The 24,935-nt window shown below is 29.4% G+C and overlaps 1 protein-coding gene across 1 annotated transcript in view; it reads left to right on the forward strand.

The window, feature by feature from the left end:
* Positions 1–285: 285 nt before the first annotated feature.
* The window catches only part of LOC142330902 (sperm-tail PG-rich repeat-containing protein 2-like), a 70,684-nt gene continuing 46,034 nt past the window's right edge, over positions 286–24,935 (forward strand). The window contains exons 1-3 of the mRNA XM_075376369.1: positions 286–460; positions 15,727–15,836; positions 22,023–22,148. Of these exons, the coding sequence (XP_075232484.1) occupies positions 286–460; positions 15,727–15,836; positions 22,023–22,148 (411 nt within the window). The remainder of the gene's footprint in view (positions 461–15,726; positions 15,837–22,022; positions 22,149–24,935) is intronic.

A 24,935-nucleotide genomic window follows, 5' to 3' on the forward strand; every position in this document is an offset into this window, starting at 1 on the left:
GTATTAAAAAAAATTCTGTATCCACCAACCACTTTCATTTATATCTCGTTCGCATTCATTTGCCCTATAAAGCAAATCGGTAGATTTACGAAATAAATATTCCAAATAAAAATTTTTTGTTTTTCTTAATTCAAAAGTATACAACAAACAATTCATAATTAAATAATAATTAACTTTATATTACGCATAGCAACAAAAAAATTTAAAAAAAATCCATTTATCCATAAATCAGTTTAAAACGGCATACGTGTTCTGAAAATTAATTAATATTTTTGTACTTTCGAAATGTCTAGGCCATCCCCACGTCTAAAAAAAAAAAAGCCTTCTGCCAAGAAAAAAAGCTTGCCGGTCCAGAAAAGGAAGGACAATGTGACACCAAGGAGGCACGACTCCTTGGTGTTCCTTGGACCAACGACCTATAATGTTCTTGAACCTGAGGCACCGTTGTTACATATTCAAGGTAATTAATGACAACGATTATGTAATTTAATTAACAAAACAAAAAAATTAGTAGGTTAGTGTAAATTAATATTTACTAAACTAAAGATAACACTTTGCTAAAATTACACGGTTAGTATTTCAGACAACTAATTTACGGAAATATTTTTTGAGGAATTTTTCTAGTTTAGATAATTTCAACTACTTGAATTAGAAAATAAAATTTGTTACAATATATTACAGACAAAATTTTTTTGTTCTTTATCTAGATAATTCTTCTGTTTTTGAACTACCGAAAAAAATCAAATATCTGTCATTGGTTGACGAAAGTTTTACGTCTTTAAGCACAGATTCTTTCATCAAGTAACATAACTCCACCATTTCAGGAATTTCACAGCATTCCGGATAAAATATATTGAAAACACCAAGAATTGATAAAGGTCCATGGAGCAATAAGGTTCTATGTAAATCGTGGTATAAGCGATTCGAGCCAATAAGCTCTCCAGCTATACCCGATAATCTTAAATTCTTTATTCCTCACAGTATTCCTTAAAATACTATAAATTTACAGCAAAATCACTATTAATAATTTTTCTCTTCTGATAGGAAGTAAAAAGTCATTCGAATATACATCCTTAATTTTTTTGAACGTTTTTCGTATTAATTTTTTTGAACGTGTTTCGTAACATACGAAAAAATATAATAGAAAAGAATAATTCAGGAACTCCAATAAAACAAAGTTTATTTTATGAGCATGATGTGTAATTTTGAATTGGAAATTTTGTGTTGATGTAGTCTACAATAAAACTTTTTCATATTGACCTAGATATAAACAGAAATCAATTTCTATCTCGTATTAGTATTATAATCTACTTGCTACGGGAAACCAACGGTAAAATTCTGAACATTTCATTTCCTGTATTCTAACCTATATAATCTGATAACTATTTTACACCGATCAATTTATTTTTCATTCTATATTGAATTATTTTCTTTTCATGTATACGTAAACCCAGATTTTATTTAACTTTACGATTAATATTAGAGCAATCTTTCACGTATAACGGAATGAAAATGTAATTTAAAAACATGTTTTAATTTTTATATTTACGGACTGATATTTTAAGTACGTAAATAGCTTCATACTGCGTATCTGAGACGTATTTGGTGGCAGAAAGAAACGGTCTTCTACATAGTTAAAAATAATCTGCATATGGTAGGTTTTTAATTTTTGTCCACCGTCTTTGATCCGCCATATTGAATCAAAAATAATTTTTTAAATAGGAAGGTGGACATATTTTGCAAGAAAAACAATGGAGTAACCCCGTTTTTCTTTTAATGCCTTCGATATCGGGTTATAATCGTTCAAAGTTACAACGACGGAAAATTCGTATTAATAATAAATCGAGGTAAAACGCACTACATGATAAATTTTATTGCATTTTACATTCATAACCCGTATAATAACTTTAAAATATACTATAATATTGAAAATAATAAACTTCTTTTTTTTTTGTCTTCAGTCATTTGACTGGTTTGATGCAGCTCTCCAAGATTCCCTATCTAGTGCTAGTCGTTTCATTTCAGTATACACTCTACATCCTACATCTCTAACAATTTGTTTTACATATTCCAAACGTGGCCTGCCTACACAATTTTTCCCTTCTACCTGTCCTTCCAATATTAAAGCGCCTATTCCAGGATGCCTTAGTATGTGGCCTATAAGTGTCTTTCTCTTCTTTTAACTATATTTTTCCAAACGCTTCTTTCTTCATATATTTGCCGCAATACCTTTTCATTTGTCACTTTATCCACCCGTCTGATTTTTAACATTCTCCTACAGCACCGCATTTCAAAAGCTTCTAATCTTTTCTTCTCAGATACTGCGATCGTCCAAGTTTCACTTCCATATAAAGCGACACTCCAAACATACACTTTCAAAAATCTTTTCTTGACATTTAAATAAATTTTTGATGTAAACAAATTATATTTCTTACTGAAGGCTCGTTTAGCTTGTGCTATTCGGCATTTTATTTCGCTCCTGTTTCGTCCATCTTTAGTAATTCTACTTCCCAAATAACAAAATTCTTCTACCTCCATAATCTTTTCTCCTCCTATTTTCGCATTCAGCGGTCCATCTTTATTATTTCTACTACATTTCATTACTTTTGTTTTGTTCTTGTTTATTTTCATGCGGTAGTTCTTGCGTAGGACTTCATTATGCCGTTCATTGTTTCTTCTAAATCCTTTTTACTCTCGGCTAGAATTACTATATCATCAGCAAATCGTAGCATCTTTATCTTTTCACCTTGTACTGTTACTCCGAATCTAAATTGTTCTTTAACATCATTAACTGCTAGTTCCAAATAATAAACAATAACTAATAATTAACAACACAACAAATTAAACGGCTATATAAACTGATATTATTTTCTACATAATAATTAACTTCCGGCGATAATATCAGCTGATATTTGTTACTTACAGTAAATGAAACAAATCAGCTGGAAATACTCAAAAACGTATTACATTTACAGTATAAATACATAAAAAAGTACATATAAACGTGGAGATTTTAATGAATAAAACAGTTCTGATTTATTTTTTAAAACTAGATTCTATTAAAAAACACTTATTATAAAAAAATTGCTTAAAATAACATAACTGGCAAATGTTTATAAAACAGTTTAATTTTTTTTTCATGTATTTAATTTGTCAGATTTTAAAGTATATTATGTAGAAATAATACTAGTAAAATTAAGGTCAGTAATTATCCGGAAAGTATTTTAACGGTAGAAATTTATTTTCGTAATATTTCAAATGTCATTTGACATTTCTGTCAAATTGAACTGATTACAGATTTCTTTCATTTTTTGTCATATTTATGAAAAGTTTTCGAAACACAAGATAACGCAGATCATATTAAAACGAATTTTCACTGGCAGGTTTGGTTATTCATTACTCCAGATTCACCTTTTTATTCTTTTTCTGTTTAGCCTCCGGTAATTACCACTCAGATAATACTTCAGAGGATGATATGTATGAGTGTAGTCTTGTACAGTCTCATGTCGACCATTTCTGAGATGTGTTGTTAATTGAAGCCCAACCACCAAAGAACACTGGTATCCACGATCTAGTATTCAAATCCGTATAAAATTAAATGCCTTTAGTAGGATTTGAACCTTAGAAATCTCGACCTCAAAATTAGCTGATTTGAGAAGACGCATTCACCACTAGACCAACCCAGTGGGTTACATCAGCATCACCTGCACGCTACACCAAGCAACACCTGCTTTTTTTTTAGTTAGTCACGTATTTATAATATTGTTAAAAATATTTGAACTATGATTTTTACTTAGTTAACAAATCATCTGAGAGTCATGTTTTGTGCTGAAGGGTAAACTAGAGAAATACGCGGCTTGGCTTTACGGTAGACTACTATTACGCATGCAAATATTTAGCACAATTTCTGCTACTGCGGTAAGATATTTGTTCCTAGAAACGTCGAGGTAACCTCAATAAGTTGTGTCACTAAATTAAAGTTTGATTTATGTTGTTTCTGTTCTCTCAAAGTTTACGTTGTTCCTATTCGCTTAAGGCAGGCAGGATGATTTTAAACCTAGGGCAGACTCTGCACTATACTTATCGTCTTGTATTTTTTATGATTTTGTGGATCGTGGCGTTTCTTTTGTAATCTACAAACCGTATTTGAGCACGACACGCGTAGTGGTAACCTGGGCTAGACAGACTTCCGTTATTAGTGTCTCAACAGCGGAAAAACTACGTATTGCGGCATATCTGCAATCGGTTGGAAAACTATATCAGGGTAAAGTTTGGTCGTGCTCATATTACTACCTACTGTAATCAAGTAGGTCCACTTAAATCTCAGCTCTAGGTGTCGAGCCCCGCTAAACTACGCAGAGTTAGTTCGTAGTTCCAGCGAGCTTTCATACTGAATTCTGGCTGGACTTAAACTGGCAACTAGGAGTGCAAGAGGGTGGATATAATTTTTTTCTGTTTAACAGAACAAATGCGAGTGTTTGTATATATATATATATATATATATATATATATATATATATATATATACACGCATCATAGTTTTTAAATACATTAAATGGACTTTTTCGTGCAAACATAGAATATTAGATAATATTGGTTAATTTGTGGTTTGCATTTACAAGTGTAGATGCAAATTACCAGAGTAAACTCTATGTAGCTATACCATTAGTCTTATTCATTTTACCTTAGTTTGAAAATAAGTCCGTAACGCTCACTGAAGAATATTGTACAATAAAAGCAGTTCATTATATCTAAGGGGTATTTGTTTTGTTTAATGATTATATTCTGTGTAGAATGATTTGGTTTTTGATTCGAAGAACACATTGTATCTAGCTTTTTTAAATTTTGGAACTGTATTCTCAGATTATTTTTTTCCAAGTTCTATTTGTATTTATTTTGGATAGAAGCCAATGAAGCATACTTTGACGTTCATTTAAGAATATTGTTTATTTTATAATGTAATTCTTAATGACTTAGTGCGATGTACATGCTATGGATTACGATTCTAAATGTAAGAAAGTAGTTTGTTGTAGATAGCTTCAGGTATATATGTCTTTTGATTTTCTGAATAATTAAATTTAAAATCCACTTTATTTAACGTTAAGGTAAGGAAATTTATTTGTATATTATGATTGTAGCTCATATTATTTATTGATATTGTGTAGTAAATTAAAACAGTATCGTCAACTTGCCCTAACAACCCAAAATCCGCAATCGATATCCTTCCTTCCTTGTAGAGACTATTTTTCGTTATCTAGCCAATTTTCCCACAGCTACAGTCGAACTTCAGTGTGCCGTATAATAGAGGCCTTAAATTTGCTTTCAACATTCACCTTGTAAGGTAGGGTTGCTCCCAATACTTGACTTTCGACTCATTTTGGCAAAAAGGATAAAGATGAGCAAAATCAAAGTACATCTCTTCCGTGGAATCGTGTTCCCAAAAAAACCAAAATCCATTGTAAGAGGAGAGGAATTCAGTTCTACAATTCGCATAATGAAACAAATTGAATGGCTGGCGTGGTTTTTTAGTATAAGATATTTAAAGAAAATCTGACTTTCTAAGAATTATCTACCTATAGTATGATATCTTATTTAATATTTGTTCTTAAGTTTTCTCCTTAATTCAGTTTCTGGAATGTCCCTTTCTAGTCTTTGGCAAAAATCGGCAAGCATATTAGAGCTGCGTTTTCCCTGGTAGCGTGTTTCCATCATTGATATATCTTAGTGGAAGCATTCACCGTGCTCATAACATTCATTACCAAAGTTAGGTAGGCAAAAGCTCAAATGTGAATTCAATAATAGATGAAATCTCGAGATACTGAGGGTGACCTTACAGTACAACCTCACTCCTTTGACCTTTTAAGTTGAAACATTAATGGCGTCAATTCCCCATATGTAGAAGTAATCTGAACAAGTCTGATCAAAATGCTTCATTGAGAGTATTCGCTGGAAATCCCTCTTTACATGCTTTTTTTAATGCAGTTTACTTGTGGTTCCGTAATAGGAACCGGTTGTAAGTAAATGATATGTGAGACAAGAAAAAATTTACAGTATTAAAAAATTCTTAACCACTGATATTCACCAAAATTAGGTTTATAAACGTCGAGATCAAATCCTAAATAAGATTTTTCCCAAGTTTCACGATATTCTTTTATTGTTTTTAATGATTATCCCAAAAAAATTTAAGCATCAAAATACCAAATTTTTAATAAAAGATTATTAATTTTTCGCCCTGCCTTACCCTCCATGGAAAATTTAGGAAAAAATTATTGAAAAAGATAGATCCGGAATAAATAAAAAATTGATTTAATAAACAATTCTTTAAAAATATTGAAAAAAATAGAATAACTTTCATGAAATAATAAAAATAATTTCTTCTCATTTTGGATCCGGACAAAGAAAAAGTTTTTGATAATAAAAATTAAAAAGTTTTAATTTAATTTAAATTAATTTATATTTTTTTTCGAGACGGCGGATAAATTAAAAAAAAAAAAATGCCTAAAACTATTCATAAAAATAGCTTAACAGATTTTCATAATAACGTTTCCTCTAAAGCTTACACGCTTCAGTAGTGGCGAACATAAGAAAAAAAGGAAATTTTCAAAAAACCTTTCTGCATTTTAGGTCCGGTTATAATTTAAAAAAATTCTTCACTTCTTGATAGCACTTTATATCAAATATAAACTTTACAAACGTTTTTTGAAAAACATTTAAACGAAAATGAGATAATGAAAAAGAACAAAAAAATATATTTAAATTTTAAAAGGCGGAGGGGGGTTGATATCTTAAAAAAGTTTTCTTTTTTGGATTATTTATACTGTATAGGCAATGTAGGTAACAAATTGTCCACAGTAAAGTTTTTTCTGAAGTGCCTCTGAAGAACATCGAAATTGGACTTTTCGCCATATCTCACCCACTTAATGAATTTTGAAAAATCAATCTGAGACAATTTTGAAGTACGTACAGTTCAGTGAATTAAAAAAAAAAAAATCTCGGGCGTATCCAAAGGTTTTTCAAAAATGAATTCCATAACTTGACCTGTGAAATCAGGAAAGTTGTGTTTCATTTCCGATTATTTTTGACAGCATTGAATTTTTTAATTAAATACGGTGCTAAGGTGGTGAAAACTTCCGTGTAAAAAAGAAAGATTTTAGAAAGGATACAAAAAACATAAGTTTATAGGAATTATAGGTTAATTATAGGTTTATAAGAATTATATTTGGGAACTTGTTAATTTAGTCTTATTTACGGTAATTACTTTTTCATATTGGGACGTTCATTAAATCTAGAATTAAATATTTTTTATCTTTTAACTATTACTTATATGTTTGTAGGTTAATTTAAAATAGACGTGTGTCGGTTTGAGTTACGATAATAGTTATTTTTTCTTCTATAACTGACATAAATGTCATCGTTTTTATTCGAAAGGAAAACAAATAAAACTGAACAAACGAGCGCCAGTGATCGGCTAAAAAAGTAACGACTATGAAAAAAAAAAGAAAAAGTACATGGAAAATGATTGATATGTAGATTGGTGGTAGGTAGGTCGAATGTGGATAAAAGTGAACCGATACGTTTGTTTTATTATTTGATCAGAAACAGGATGTTGAACTCGTTTTTTTGCTCATTTATAATTCTGCTCGTCATTTTCTATTGTTTCTTCAGAAACATAAAATATATCGGTCATTTCTTAACGAGTTACATATAGAAAGCTGTTACTGAATTTAAAAAAAATAAATATTGGTGGTTGCATATGTGTTAAGTAAATTAAAAATTATAAAAATAAATTTCTTTTTTATGTACTTTTAAAATTAAATAAAATAAGTAGAGCCGTAAAAAATAACCTTTTTATGTTTTAATCGTTACCTTGTAAATAATAATCGTTATAATGTAAATAATCGTTACTTCTGTAAATAGTAGATCTAGCCAATTTTTAACTGGATTTACAAAGAGATTTAATATACAGAGTGTATCACGAAGTTCTCCCTGTTTTTCATAACCTACTTTACTCGTGAAAATAATTGAAAAAGTTCATATAAACGTATATCCTAAAATGCTTTGTTTGCTAGTAAACTGCTAGCGAAAGATTTTGCTCGGATTTCAGCTACCCCGGTGAAATGAGGTCGTACTGAAATTTTTAGAACGTTAATTAAGGATTTCCTATGGTTTTTGACCATATCGAGTTTTTGACCAAATGGTTTTTGAACATTTCTGAAATATCGAATAAAATAGATTACAGAACCGTACCTGTAGTAGTTTTTGAAAAATATGGGCTGAAAATTAATAAATTTGAGTAAAAAACCCTGATTTTTATGTTTGACGTACAGTAACTTTGTAAAACGGGTAATAAACGCATAAAACTTTTAAAAAACAGTGTAGACAATTTAATTCTGATCAAATGGTGCAACATAAGTTGTATAAAACAAAGAAAAGTTAGAAAAATTCGAATTATATTTAGAAACAGTACATTACTGCATTTTTTAGACAGTAAATTCAATGTAAACAAAAACGAAATTTATTTTTGGTGATGTGAAAAACGGGTATGTTTTACGAGTATTACCACCTTCATCCAGTTTTTTAGATCAAAAACCATAAAGAAGTTCCAAATTTACCCCTCGATTTATACCCCAAGAATTTTAGTACGGTTTAATTTCAAAGAAGGAACAGAAGGGCTAAATGTTTCGAGTACCGAAACTCGCAAACGTGTACCGTTTTCTGATCTATATTTATATGAACTTTTTTTCTTATTTTTGGAAAAGAATCATCTCCCAAGAGGTTACCAAGAAATCTGGAATTATTCTGTACAAAAAAAAAAATTATTCAGATAAAACATATTACAAACTGTTATACAAGAAATTTTTTTCAGTTCCAATCTTACTTCTTTGAAAGTTCTATCTTCTTTGAAAGAAACTACCCCAATATGATCGGTATGCAGTAGAAAACTTTTGAAAAACTTCTGCGTTTCTATATAACGGCGACTGAATTTATTTTACAGTAATTTATTTTTGTGGGTTTTAGACTGGTAGAATTTTGATAGCTGGAACCTCTTCTTAACGCTAACGTACTAGAGTGCATTTTATACAGGTATTGCAGAAATTGAATTTTATACAGGAATAACAGGAATGTGAAAATTGTAATCAGTGACATTTCGTCACCTTTAATTAACAAAAGAGAATGGTAGACACTCTCCATGGAGACTAGAGATGGACATTTCAATGCTATTGATAAATTAAAAATTAAATTAATTTTCACTGGAGGAGTCATCTTAGGGGAAAAAGGACGCAGCTTAATAATAAATTCAGGAAGATGTTTTGATTGCTAGACAGGGGATCGCAAGTATCATTATCTTTTTCGTATTTAGCCTCCTCAGTGAATTACCGTTCAGAGCATGAATGAGGATGATATATATGTGTGTAAGTTAAGTGTAGTCTTGTACAGTCTCAGTTCGAACAATCCTGAGATGTGTGGTTAATTGAAACCTAATCCCCAAAGAACACCGGTATCCACGATCTAGTATTTAAATCCGTGTAAAAGTACTGCCTTTACTAGGAATTGAACGCTGGAACTCTCGACTTCCAAATCAGCTGATTTGGGAAAACGCGTTCACTCGGCGGTCCTGAAATCAATTTGAACCTTCGGACTCCAAGTATAGGGTTACGACAAGTGAGAGTAACGTCGAAGCCGTACAAAATTCCAGAACAACTATATAGAATATAAGCGCCGTGGTTTGCGAAAAACACGGAAATACGCGATCATCTGAGATTGCCTATAGTTCGGGAGAAAATACAGTGATTTGGTAGAAGATACAAAATGACACTGAACAAACATGTTAAATTGCTCGCGTTTAACCTCCTGGATAACAGTGAGAATGTTAGTCGCCTAAAGCGACTGCATATATTAGATCTGTAACTTCTCCAAGATTTGAGATGAATCAGCGACCCTAGAAGTTATATATGTCAAAATTCATTTTGTTTCACCATTTTTGTTGGTTCTTTGATTCGTTTCACTATTTTTTTCTTTTTGATTAGTTATTCTTTATGCAATTGATAACTCTTTTTTGGTGTTTTCCTTGTTTTTTATGTTCTGAATTTTGGAGTTTGATCAATATTTTACAGTTGATTGAGGGATTTCAATGGAAATCTCTCTTCATGTCATTATTTTATTCAAATTTACTTACGGTTCCGTTAAATTTGAACCGATTGTAAATTAAACACTAACGCATAAAAACATTATTTTTAACCTCCATTTATTTTTTGTACAAACGTATAAATATTTATTATAAATTTATGTCCATTAACAAGTATATTAAAATACAGAATTATTTAGGAAGGGAATATATTAAAACACAAAAACTGTTTAAAACAAAAAACAAAAAACATTAAAACAAAAAAAATGTTTAAAGATTATTTTTAACACTGAAAACCCGAAATTATGTTTCCTTGAGAACTCTTATAACATAAAAACATATTTTTAACTTTTTAGATTGTTATTTATAAGTTTCATGAAATCTTACACAAACGAATGCTATTTAAAATATTGTAATTAATTTTGCAAAAACTTTGTCTTTTATATATTATTTCTTGTTTCACCTTAAAAAAAATAAAATAATAATGGGACCATATTAAATCAAATTAGTGAGATATAATTTTGATTTTAGTAGTATGAATGCATATTTAAATTATTATTGTTATTATAATTAACTGATAAAACGATCAATATTTATTATTTACGTTTTGACAAGAATAAATGAGTTGTTAATTTGATAGGCGAAAGGGTGAAAATTTATCGGGAAAAGAGGTTGATAGAGTTTTTGTTGAAGAAGGAAATTGCATCAGAACAGTTGTCGTAGATAATACTGAACAAACAAAAGGGAAATGTATTATTGTTATCCAAAATGGCATGAATGAGAAGGGTGGGGAGTGAGGTATTTACAGGAGTAGGTTATTGAACTTTATTATATCCGTATTTAAACGTAGATTACTAATTTACTGCCTCACCATCTATGATCATTTATGCCAAATGTCTGTTTATAATCTCCCATTATAAACCAGTGGTGGTATTCTAATAATAAATTGTATTATGTGCATAATTTATTATTAATTGTTAATTTATGCTTTTAAAGGTAAAGGAACTGACCATGACGAAACCAAACAAATAAGGTTTTTTCCAGTAATTTCTAGGTTTTGTATAGTAATAAGTTACCTTAAGTAATAAGCAAATTACCTTTGGAACTGACGACTACATAGCATTACTTGTATGAAAATATAAAATAATTTTACTTAAAAGATAAAAATTATTGTATAGTGAAAGCAGAATATTAACTCTTTTCATGAATTAAAATCCTTAATAATAATAATACTGTTTTTGAAGGGTATCATAAGTAGGAAAAGCAGAAAGCCTAGCTAGATAGCTTTATCTTAACTTACTTTGCATTACCAAATTTAATATTTACTTCTTTCTTCCCTTTTTTACACCCTCCTCAAAAAGGTGTGTAATGTATTTAGGGTGTAAGTATTTATGTATGTATGTTCGTTCTACCGTAGCAGCTCAACGGCCGAAACAATTTAGATGTAGTGGTATAATGAAAATTGAAATAAGATTTATTATATATCGTCAGTTGATTTATTTATTATTTAATAATATAATTATATATAATATTTTGTTTATTTCTATTTAATTTTATTTTAGTGAAATATGCTACTGCAGCGATAACGGAAAAGAGTAATGATCAATAAAAAAAAAGCTTAAAAAATCGGTCTTTTTTTAGTTTTGTTCCTTAAGGAGACGTAAAAAGAGTTTTAACCAAAAAAAAATATTTAGATAGATTGTAAGTAATCTATGAAAAACTTATTTTATTCCAGTGCTTCCAAGTCTAAAAAATTTATTTTTGTCAGACGGACGTTTGTGCGTATCTTCGTATGTACTTATGATTTACAAAAGTACGTATGCTAACCTGAATTTGGTTTAATAAATCTGCACCTCGTAGACCGAATTTCTTCAAACTTTGTAGATAGGTACTATCTTCGGAGAAGAAATGTATTAAATTTGCAAAAATTGGTGGGAGTAGTTTTGGCTGAAATAAAATTTCAAATCTTTACCGGAGCACTAAGCAAAACGTTTTTCTTAAAAAAATTTAATTTTTTTTTTATTAAGATCACAAATTACCAGAAAGTTTTAGGGTCCAACTAGTTCACCTAAACCAAAAGAAATTTGATAAAGTATATGCGAACGTTTATACGTATGTCGCACTGCTTTTGTTTCAGGATTGGCCGAACCGATTTCTAGACTTAGGGCACTGATCAATTAAATTTTTTTTCCAAATTCGGTAAGGGGTTGGGGGATATAACGTAACAACCAATTTTTATTTTTTCAAAAGCACTTTAGGAAAAAACTTTGGCAAATTAATTACCTATTAGTTATCATTGGATATAGAAATAAAAACCCAATTTTTTTTCAAAAATCAACTCCTCGTTTTAAAATTGAAATGTATGTTTTCCTTTTGCTCTACCTACCTTCTGTTTTAATATTTATAACAAAGGTTTTGGTATTTCATACATCATAGGGCTATCAAACGACGATTTTCGAAAATCTTCTTTTTTGGATACTTCTTTATTGGAGGGGGGTATTAGATTTAGACAAAACTTTATTTAAGCAAATTTACTAAGCATAGCCTAAAAATAGGTATTTTTAGAAAAATCTTTTTAAAATTTATTTTAAAGTTCTTTTTTATTTTCTGTCGCTTTAAAGGTAATTAAAATTTAAGTAGTTTTGGACTCTCTAATATACCCCGGATCCAAGATAAGCAATTTTTTTCATCACTATCATACAAGCTACATATTATTTTTTCAATATTTTTAAATTTATTTATTCTTTTTTAATTTTTGTTTTGCTTGTTAAGGATCACTTTTTTATAAAAAGAAGTTTTACTAAATTGTTCCTATAAAGTAAGGAAACGTCCAAAATCAAAAATCTTCTTTTTTGGATACTTAAATCTTATTTTGTAATCATTACAATCAATAAAAAAACCATTGATACTTCACTGGTACTTCTTTAAATCAGTAATGAGTTTCATGATCAGCCAAGTGATGTAATTCCATTGTCTTTGGGGATTTTTGCACTAAAAATTGCTCTCGATCAACTGTTTGAGTAAAATTATTTTGATTATAACTTCAAAGTCTCTACGATGACGTAAAATGAGAATAAATTTGAGACTAAAATTTAGTGTAAGATTTCAGACTAAAATTTAAAATTGAAATATTCGGAATTTTTTATTGTTACTTATATTTAAGCCTTTATTATAAAAATAGAAATAAGATTTTTAATTATTGAATTACAAGACTTTCTGGAGAAACGAGATTGGCAACGAAAAAATCTGGGCAAGGAATCATATATATAAACTTGATCGGTGTAGCCGGTAAAGTCATACATTGTCAGATTTTAATTTATTGATTAAACCTATTCTTCTGTTTATTTACTATAAGATACTACTTGTATTTATACTTTTATTTATTATACTAAATTAACTGGTTATGTACTCTCCAAATAATAAAAATATATATAAAATAAACTCGAACCTGATATTTGTAGGATAAAAATTCCCAATCTAGAATTTCAATAACTCAAATAACTTTATGATGAAGTATATTAGAGCATCTATATTTCATTCGCTAATTTCCAAGTTCGATTCCAAATCAAGCATGATATATTGTCAAAGTTAATAATTTCCATACCTCATTCTCTTTAGCAGTATTCCCTTAGGAAGAACATCCCGCTGTATAAGTCCCAAAGAAAACTGGGAAAAATGAGTTTTATGAATTTATATACAAATTAGTGATAGCAATATTCAGTAATTTTATTAATTCTAATTGAAAAAAGTTTATTTATGTTTTAATTAATACTTGTTATCTCTTGACGTATAAACCCTCTGATAATTTCTGTTAAAATGGAGGTGATTTAGGAACATTATAATTCTATGAAAATAGGTAACAGTATATAACGGTTAATTCCACTTGAAATGTACTTTAGATACACTTCCTTTGATAATTTTCTATGAAGAACAATCCTCTGGGTCATCTGATTAATTGATTAACATCAAACATATGCTTCTTGTGTAATATTAAACTGTATTCTAATTTCAAGATTTAATCATTTTTGTTCTTAAATACAGTTAAATTGAACTAAGGGAAAAAATTAATATTTAATTGTCTGAGTAAAATTAAATATAACGTTTATTTTAATAGAGCGGCCTATGGCATCTAAGAAATTATAAGTCGTACGAAAGACTTCATAATTATAATTTTTTTTTGAGGTTATTAAAATATGATAACCAGATTTCATAAATCCCGTCAATTTTTTTCATTATAGTGGAAAACAATTTTTAAAAATAGCAACCCCTATTTTTTATTACATTTTTTGGAATAAAATATAATTTTAAGACTGTTTATTCTTTAAAGTTATTTCTAAGCTACCCTTAAATCACAACTAATTTTTTTAAAAACGTTTTCCATACTTTAGGAAAAAATTTGACCAAAAATTTCCATTCATTTTTTATTGAATTTTCAAATAGAATACATAAGTTTTTTTTGTTCTTGCGTATTTCTTTCTAAATTAAACCACACGTTTAAAAAATAAATTTTGCCAAACTCACGATTCTTCAGTAGAAGAAAGAGTGTTATTATTCTCAGTAGAAGAATAATAGAAACCTTGAATAAAATACACCGTCAGTGTGTTCGAAAAATAACCATACATGTGCTATGGCAAGTACAACACGTAATATCGAACAGTAGTTGGAAATTGTACCCGTGAACATCCAGACATATCTGTAACTATTTCTTCTTATTTTCGAAGACTTTCACAAGTTGATGTGAAATCGTCTTTGTGAACAGCCGTTTAATTTCAACCTCAGATATTTTGCTGCAGCTATAAGGATCCCTTCGACAAACAGTAATGTTACAGAACTGTAGAAATAAAAATCCGGTGAATTTAAGTCCTAAAAAAGAGGTGGTGACTACAAGCTCATAAAAGTGATTTGATCTTCAGAAATACCATGCAGTAATTTCGTGGACGTAGCTGAATGTGCGGTTTGCCGTCTTGTTGAATACAAACGCTACTAATTTTGTACCCGGTAAGCTCTCCCATCCCATGAACTGATGAATAATTTCACAATAATGAGCTGAATTTATTGTTTCTGAAAAGAATAACGGGCCGATTATTCTTCTTCTGCATATTACGATCCAGGCCCCAATTTACTGGTCACAGGAGGAACTTCATGTACCGAATGTATGCTGACGGCAGATTATAACATAAACGTAACTTCTGTGCGTGCAGTTTATGGGTAATATTGGGGATGAGAACGCCGATAAAGTTTAAAACGATTGAATTTTTAAAAAATTTTTCATGGTTTTTTGGGGTTTATTTAAACTTTTTAATATTATTAAAAGTTTTAATAATAAATTTTAGTAATATTACGATCAGATTTCACCATAATTCACCCCAAGCACAAAAAAAAGTTAGGTGACTTTTTTTTATTTTATTAATTTTATAATTAATAAATTTATTAAATTAAATAAATAATTAATAAATTTATTAATTTTTATAATTTTTCAACTAACTAAGTAACTAACTATGGAGGTAGATCACCTACTACATTAATACCGTTATAAGAAGGTACGTTCTTCTAATCGAAATTACTTTTTTATTAATTAAATATTTATATTATTTTTTCAGGTCCCAACGAAGGCTTTCTCTCAACATCAGAAAGAATGAAACCAGATGCTTTTGTAACTCCACCGCCAAATTCTTATAATGTATCCGAATATAGAGCTCATAGAGTACAGGTAAAAAATTAATTGTTATAGAAAAAAATGTTTGGTCTATTGTAGAGACGTTTTTTTCTTTATACATTTTTTCTTATTTTCTACTTTTGTCTTCTTCTTATTTTTTCTAATTTTATCTTTATTATTTCCTTTCTATAACACACGCCGTTTTATGAAATAAAGATCACACCTATTTGAGTCTTGATTTTTAAAAAAATGTAATTTTTGGATAATTTTATATAAATTTATTATATAATTTTTAGAAAATAGTAGGTTCAGAATTTATTGTTAACTCGTATACTGTAATAAAGTTGATGTTTATATTTTTGTAACTAAAAATGTAATTAAACAAAAATACAACGTAACAAATAGGTAAACAGGACATTTAAAAAATTATTTTGCTCTTTGTTTTTTTTTTAATGAATGAAGCACGTACATTGAAGTGTGTTTTTAATAACTTTATAACATTTCAATTCGAAAAAATAACAGTTAAAATATTACCTCACGTAATATTATTACCTCATAATATTACCTCATATAATATTACCTCACAAATGTTTAAAATAAATTTTGCAATACTTTTTACCGCATAAGTAAGCATGAATAATATATCTTATATAAATTTAAATTTTGATTCTAACTTGGAAGTTGAAGGCATTTTTATTCAACAGTCCTTACAACGATACAGTACTCTTCCGTACATTTAATCTGTGATGTCTAAGATTTTTTTCCTGTTTAGCCTTCGGGAATCACCGGCAGGTATTACTTCAGAGGATGAATGAGGATGATATGTATGAGTGTAAATGAAGTATAGTGTTGTACAGTCTCAGGTCGACCGTTTCTGAAATGTGTGCTTCCGAACTACCAAAGAACACCGGTACCCACGATCTAGTATTCAAATCCGTCTAAAAGTAAGGATTTGAACGTTGGAACTTTCGACTTTGAGATCAGTTGATTTGCGAAGACGCGTTCACCATTACATTAACCCGGTGGATCATAGTACAAGATTATACAGTTCAAACCGTACGCAATTTTTTCTGCAGTAAATTATTACTGTTTTATTATTATAATACCATAGATATATATTAGATGGCGTAAACTATTTGAATATTATCAACCGAATGTACAGCCACCAATAACTAGACGTATAAATAGCGTTAATTTATTAATGAAAGTTGAATAAAAGTGTTTAATGAAAACATTTATTATATCAAAAAAAAAAGTTAGGAAATTTTATATATAATCCGTTTATTTAGTTATGTTTCTAATACATGATCACGTTATCGATTATTATTTATGAACATTGTAATTTTTATGTGTGTTACAAGTTGTACTTGAAATTAAATTTAAAATATAATATAGAGTGTAGCTATTTTATATTATTTGAATCTGTAAATAAATATATACTGTTAAAGGTTTACTGCATACATTTCAGTATATGTTTTTGTTTTTATATTTAAAATATAGGAGAATCTATAAGTATATTTCTAGAACCCCTTGTATTATGTATTCTGAGAAGTTGGTTCAGCATATTGTTCTGTTGCACTTCTCTTCTGTTAGCCGGTGAATCCCACACACCGTGGGACGAGCCGGTCCCCTGATGACGCGTAAACCATTTCTACATACAAAAAAAAATTATTAATCTTATTCCACACTTAATGTTGACTATTAAAAAAACTACGTATGTAGTAAAATACCAAAAAACAATCTTATATTAAATATATCAAAACGAAAAAAAAACGACAAAAACATTTCTTAAATTTTGAGAGCTATGAAGAGATAAACTTTAGACAAATCGCATCTGACAAAGACTTAAGTACGTACAATAATATTTTTACTACGCTATAAATAATAATAATCAAAATAAGGGGATGATGGCTCTCATGACAGTTCCTCGCAATTTAAATGTCTTGCAGGTCAAGGCTGGAAAATTTAGTAAGCTTATAGAGAGAGTCCCTACATGATTTTTCTTTATTTTTTTGTATAGAGATTTTCTTTTTTTGTATTATTTTAAATTGCTTATTTTTATATAATAATACTGAATTTATTATATTTACATAAAATTTCAGTAAAGAGCTAGGCCAAACCTTTTTTTTATATTCTTGTTCATTAATTCTAAGCCGAAATCGTCATAAATATTAATAAATGCGAAATTGTCCACATTTGTCGTGAGATCGGGGTTAACGATAATATTTATTTATCGACTTTCACAAGACAAAAGTAAAATGTTTCTTATGACGCATTATAATTCATTCTACGTTACGATTTTCGGTACACACAGTATAAACGTAACATAAATTTTTCATAAAGTGGAAATCTGTTAACTTAATGTTAATATATAATATGTAATTTTACAAAACATCTTCACCGTTATCATAAGTAGTAGAATATAAATCCATGTGTATATTTTACCTTAATTTTGAGTAGACATTACGCAACGTATTTAAACTTTAACGAACGATAATATTAAATTTATATTGTCGGGAAAATTAAGTCTCGAAAAATAATTCTCAATAACTACTTACCCAGATTAGTTAATCGAAGAATTTTTGGCAGATGAAGCCAGATTGTTGAAAAAAGTTCTTCTATAAAATATCAACGAATTATATCACTCGACTGAGAACGGGTAATGTCCAAAATTGGTAATGTCCAAAACGGGTAATGGTAAAAGATAATTTGTGCCGTACAATTGTGTACTTCATTTCGCTTTGGATAATTAACCAAATTATTTTTACGAAATGTTAGGACATTTTCTTTAGACTCAAATTTTATTTACAATCCGTTACATTTATAAAAACCTTGATTAAATTCGATTACATGATAGGGCGTTACCAGCTCATATTCCTTACAAATTACACACTAGTACTACAAAGAACTTTAGTGGCAAGTAACACATACATTAAGTAATTATTGAACAATAACACCTAACAATAGAACAAATGAAAGAAAAACAAAAGAAGTCATAAGTAGCAAGAAAAACTATGAAACAATGAGGAGAAAAGAAAAGAAGATGCAATAAATTAAAAAATAATAATCGAAGAAATAACGCACAGCACTCGCTTCTGAAGTTACACTTAAGATACTAGAGTAACTAACGTCCAAAATGTGTAGCGTTTTAATCGTCTAGGAGGTTCACGGTTGAGTGATTCATGTGATTAAGTCGTAGTTTGTACTTTGAACTGAAAAGAGGTATTTCTTTCGGACGTATCGTATACCTAAATAATCCAGGATTTTATTGTTCCTTATAAACCGAGGTGCCTCTGTTATGCATCTCGCTGGTTTATTCTGAAACCGCTGTAAGATGGTGACATTGGACAACTCACACCATTCTAAAGTTGGATCCAAATAATCAAAAATTCCAAAACCGATTTTAGGATATAAGAAAAAATTTATACGATGATAATTTTTATTTTTTTAAAAATTGGGTTACAGTATTCTTTTCTAGATTTACTCCAATTTATTCTAAATAACTTATTTTCAATTAACAATACACACTTAGTTGAGAAAACAATACCGTTAAACATAAATTCCATAAATTATATTGATTTTAAAAGACAAAGCAAAATACAGCGAAATAAAAAAAAAGCAAAATACAATACCTAAAAGCCAAGCGGCCTTTTTTTGCCACATACTGTGGATGTTCCTTGAACCGAAAATTTTCATCAAGTATAACACCTAAGTATTTTTGAGCCGTAACATACGGATTGGGAGGACCACCCATCCAAACCCGGATTCGTCCGGAAGCAGCCGTTTGGCCCTTAAGCAATATCATTGTGGTTTCCTCTGGGCTGAAAATCATCTTATGTTCGAGTCTCCACAGTCGGAGTGTCTCACAAGCATGAGTAGCTCGGAACTCTTCGTTACGCGAATCCCCTTCGATCAGTAGCAGCGCGTCGACAGCATAAGCGACAACACGGCATCCATACGGCAACCTTAAACGCAACATGGAATCTCTTCTATGATCCAAAGAAGGGACTCAGAACACTGTCCTGAAGACATCCTTTAGTTAAGGTCTTACGAACCTCCGAGCCGCCGTCACGCAGGGAAACGGTCCGATAGCTGAAATAACTTGAGAGCACTATTTCGTGTACACTTACGATTCTGCATCGAAACAGGGCAGAGTACCGCCATAAGTTAGTTATTAAATGCCCCGGATATGTCCAGAGAAATCCCTAACACATATTTACATGGACTAAAAGAAGCTGTATCCAACACCTTTAGTATGTTGCCTGCGATTTGAAAGGTTTTTGAGAAGGTCCTATATTTGAGTATTAATATTAGATTGGTCACTGATAATTTTCTAATGGACAACCAGTGTGGTTTCCGACCGTGCAAGATCACCGAGGATGTCATACTAAAGGTGTTGGTCTAGTGGTGAACGCGTCTTCCCAAATCAGCTGATTTGGAAGTCGAGAGTTCCAGCGTTCAAGTCCTGGTAAAGTCAGTTATTTTTAAACGGATTTGAATACTAGATCTTGGATACCGGTGTTCTTTGGTGGTTGTGTTTCATTTAACCACACATCTCAGGAACGGTAGAACTGAGACTGTACACTTCATTTACACTCATACATATCATCCTCATTCATCCTCTGAAGTATTATTTGAAAGGTAATTGCCGGAGGCTAAACATGAAAAAGATTAAAGGATCTTTTTTCGCCAATAATAATGGTACAGAAAATGAGTTAAAATAAACAGAAACTTAGTGCTTTGCTATTTTTCTTAACTAGAAACGGGTCTTCTTCCTTCAGGAAATATTACAGCATTAACGAAAAAACAGAATAGAAAAGTATTTTGAGTGTTTCAGAAGTTACAAAATATTTCATTAAATATTTATCTATAATTTCCCTATTCTAATTTTATTTATATGGAATGAAATATTAAGCTACGGTTCCAAAAATTTCAAGCTACATATTTATATTATATTTCTATTTAAAAAAGTAAAAATCTAATAAGCAGGGTTTTTGAGTTCTTGCTGAATATTCGTTTACCCTACCCATAATAGCTAAATACTGGACATTTTTTTTTTAATTTATCATTATTAAAACTAATAATCAACATACATATCGTATCAGCCACATGTAATCAAAATTGAATAAATTTTATTCTGTTTTAATCTACATCTCTTGAACTAAATTTTATTTTCTACCATTTCTCTTTTTATTGCAATCTGAAGATCAAACATCATTTGGCACTTTCTTAAAACGAAATTGTCGGCTTATATTCGTTGTCAGGTTATAGTCTAAATTTTATTTTATTTTATTACTTCGTGTTTGTTTTATTACAAATGGACAATTTGATCAGGATATATTGAAGATTGAAACTGTTCAGGGATATATCTTTGAGTTTACACCTTAGCCTTTTTTTTTAACCTTCCCGCTCAGTGCCCTGGGAAGCTTTTCTTTTACCAAATTTGAAGTTTCTAATTTTCTCTATAGAAGTCGTAATAGAAAAAATGCATGTCACTTTTTTTTATGGACCTCCATAATAACATTTTTACATTAAAATACGTAGTTATAATTTTATCGGTAATAATTATTATTTAGAAATAACGATAATAATAATAACTTAAACAAAACAACCAGTAATATTGATCAGAAATTACTTAAAAAATGTTAATATATTTATATTCTGAAAACATCTGTTGACAATAACTATCAATTCTATTGATCAGAGATGTTCACCTATCATCCTATTGATATTTAGATGGAATTAAATATTGTTACGGTTTCAAAAATGTCAAGTTACGTTTTTATTATGTTTCTCTTTAAAAAAAAAATTTGTTTAGGATAAGAGAATTTTATTTAAAAATCGGAAATCGAATAAACTCGTTAACCTCAGTTAACGAAGTTCAAATTAATGATGTATATATTGTAGAAGTATCAGTAATATTTCAAGTTTATACTCTCACCATACACTATTTTAATCATTGAACTATATGAAATAATTACATCTATTTGCTCTAACGTGTGTACAGTTCAGTTTAATTCTGTAACTGTTTTATATTTTACACGTATGAAACGACTGAAAACTAGAGGAAAGTGTTATACTCATCACGTTTGAGAAGAAGCTGCTAAAAACGATCGATTGTTTGATATAAGAATCTCGCAACGTAAATGAATCGATTTTAATTAATTACTTAAATAATTATTACTATAAGCGTAACGCAACATTTTTCTATTAATTTTTATTTTATTTTTATTTTGATAGGGGGGTAATTCATTACAATATCGTTCAAAAAGACTAACCGCTGACGATCATGAGGCTAAAAAATCACCTGGACCGGCAACTTATCAGCGTGAAACTCGTGCTACACCTCGTGAAGGAGTAGGAAAGGTAAAATTTGTATCATTTTTTATTTATATAAATATGTATGTTTGCATGCGTTGTGCGCTCGCGCTCGCGTGTGTGTCAGTAATATGGTAACTGGAATTTTCTACTGTATCTAGTAGTGCTTAATTAATAATAAGAATTGTATAATTAGCTACATCTCTAGGAATAAAATGATTGCAGCTTTTACAAAGTAATAAACTTGTTTAACCAGATTATATAATACTACCAAACGATTAATAATAAATGGAGGCTAGAAGACAGAAACGAGGAACCAATAGATTAAAATTAATTGGTGCATCTGTTATCTAAAATTGTCATTCGTATAGTAGGACATCAGCAACACACCTGTTTGATTGAATACTTAGAGAAAAACTGTAGCTGAAGTAAAAGATTTGTTGTAATGATTTTATATACATAATCCCTCAGATATAATCCTACTCACAGTTACCAGACAAAATTAGGGATGCTATGTTCATATTTCTAAAGTATATTATAACCAGTAAGTAAACTTGTAATCTATCTACAAAAATAGTTGAAGATCGCTATTTAAAAAGGTTAAAAGGTTTTACGATAGCAGTTCAAAAAACTACAAATAACATCAATGCAACTGTGTAACTTAAATTTTAACAAAACCGTCTCAATTTGTTTCTCAGATGGATATAAAATTGGTATTGCGCGATTGGTATTCTAAATAATGATAATTTTCAAGTTAAATAATGACAAAATCAAAACATATTGTTTCATTTTCATTATTAGTATAACTTATTAACATGCTAAGCATACCATCGTCATGTAGTACTGATTATACCTAAATATATTCCCATCTAAAACACAATATTTCTTGGATTCCATCAAAAAGTCAAATTATGCTAGAGAATAATGAAACGAAATTATCTTATATTTTACGATTTTTAGGGTCATCAGTTTATACTCAAATATTTGAGTTTTCTGTGGTATGTTTCAGCTATTTATGACATTTGATGTAAAGCAGATGATCATTTTATTCTCAATTGAGAAAATTAATGCGATATAAATTTGTATTTTTATTTTGCTTTTAGAATAGGCCACAGGTGTTTTCCTTTTAAGATGTATTTTTACTTTGCTGGGTTTTAGTTTTTATTTACAACATATATATCGTGTCCGGGCGATGATAACGCGAAACTGTTTTTTTTCCCTGGAAAAAAGTCAAAACAAAATAAACAAATGGACAATAAGATCTGCAGACGCCTAGGCGTTTCGGCAGCCATAAATATGAATCTGTTGATCAGTAAATATAGTAAATCAAAAATTTTAATTTAGCCGTAAGTTTATATTTAAGAATGTGCTCTACCTTTGCTAAATAGTAATAGTAATAATTACTTACTCTTAGGAAAAATAACTAACAATAACCAACATTATCAAACCACACCGTAGAATCCTTTGCGTGATATTTAACAGTAATGGTTCAGCGTAGGAGAAAGGGCCTTGTTTTGATTTTGTTTTAATTTTTCTTGATTTTACTTAATCTAGAATGTTTAATTTTGATCACGGGTACGGGTGTTCATTTGTTATGGTATTATGTTTAATTTCTTTTTTATTCTTTCGTCGTTTTTCTACGATAATAAGTTTAAATTTTAATTAATCTCGATCTTTAACAATTTTTTTTTTATAAGAACTTTCATTTATTTAAGTAAGAACATTTAGTTACTATTATTTATATTAACAATAATTGTAATTTTTATATTCCCTTTTTAGAAAGATTATATAAAGTGCCTTATACCTACCCGCAGTTTTCCTTTGCAGGTATTATATTTCCTAACTATATATTGGAATCTTATTTTTACGTTATATTTTCTACAAGGGAAACAAAGGTTTATCCAGTATTCATTTTTTTTTTTTTTTAAATGACAGACCTTTTTAATATGTATTTGAAACAATTTATTTAAAATAGGTTTTCTGAAACAGATACAAATTTATTACAGTTTATTTACTCAGTCGAAGGATTTTTAAATGTTAATTAAACAAAATGTTAATTTTTCAACATTTTCTTTTAACGTGTATAAATAATATAATTATGCGTATATTATTGCTTGTATAAATAATTAATTTTTGTAACAGTCTTCTAAATTGTAATTTTTTTTTTTGTTTGTTTGGCTAATCTGATTAAAGTTTTACTATAGTTTCTCTTGATCCATCCAGGCAAATGTAGTTAGTTTTTTTTTAACCTAGGGCAATCCCTATTTTTTATTAAAAAAACTCGCCTACCAGACATATTCTATACAATTAAGCACTGATCTGAGTAAAATTCATTGATTTGTACTTATATAATCTGTCTTAAAACCAACTTTCAATTCCTCCCGCCTCTTCAACCGTCAATATGCTGGTGACCTGTGCCCGTATTATTGTAGATCTCCGTAACGTAGACTGTGTAAAATTAGACCAATATAACAATTTACAGTCCACCATTTACAAAAATATGAGATAAAATATTAATATATTAATAAACTCGCCATACGACTTGAAATCATAGGAAAATAATAAAATTTACCGTTAACTTTAAAAATCTAAATGAATAAAAAATGTAAAGACCTAAAAATATTGAAAGTTATTTCTGCGCAAAAAGACCGACTTTTCGTTTCCAACGCCCTCACTATTTTGCAGTCAGAAACGCACTGATTTTTAGAGTACAACGCAAAACATAATTTGATTAATTAATAGACACACAAGCATTAGGTTTTCAATTCGCTCATCAATATAACTCCATAACCGCATATTTAAAATACACTATTACACAGACCTCAAATTTAGGTT

The sequence above is a fragment of the Lycorma delicatula genome, chromosome 10, assembly GCF_047948215.1.
Source record: "Lycorma delicatula isolate Av1 chromosome 10, ASM4794821v1, whole genome shotgun sequence".
Taxonomy (NCBI): domain Eukaryota; kingdom Metazoa; phylum Arthropoda; class Insecta; order Hemiptera; family Fulgoridae; genus Lycorma; species Lycorma delicatula.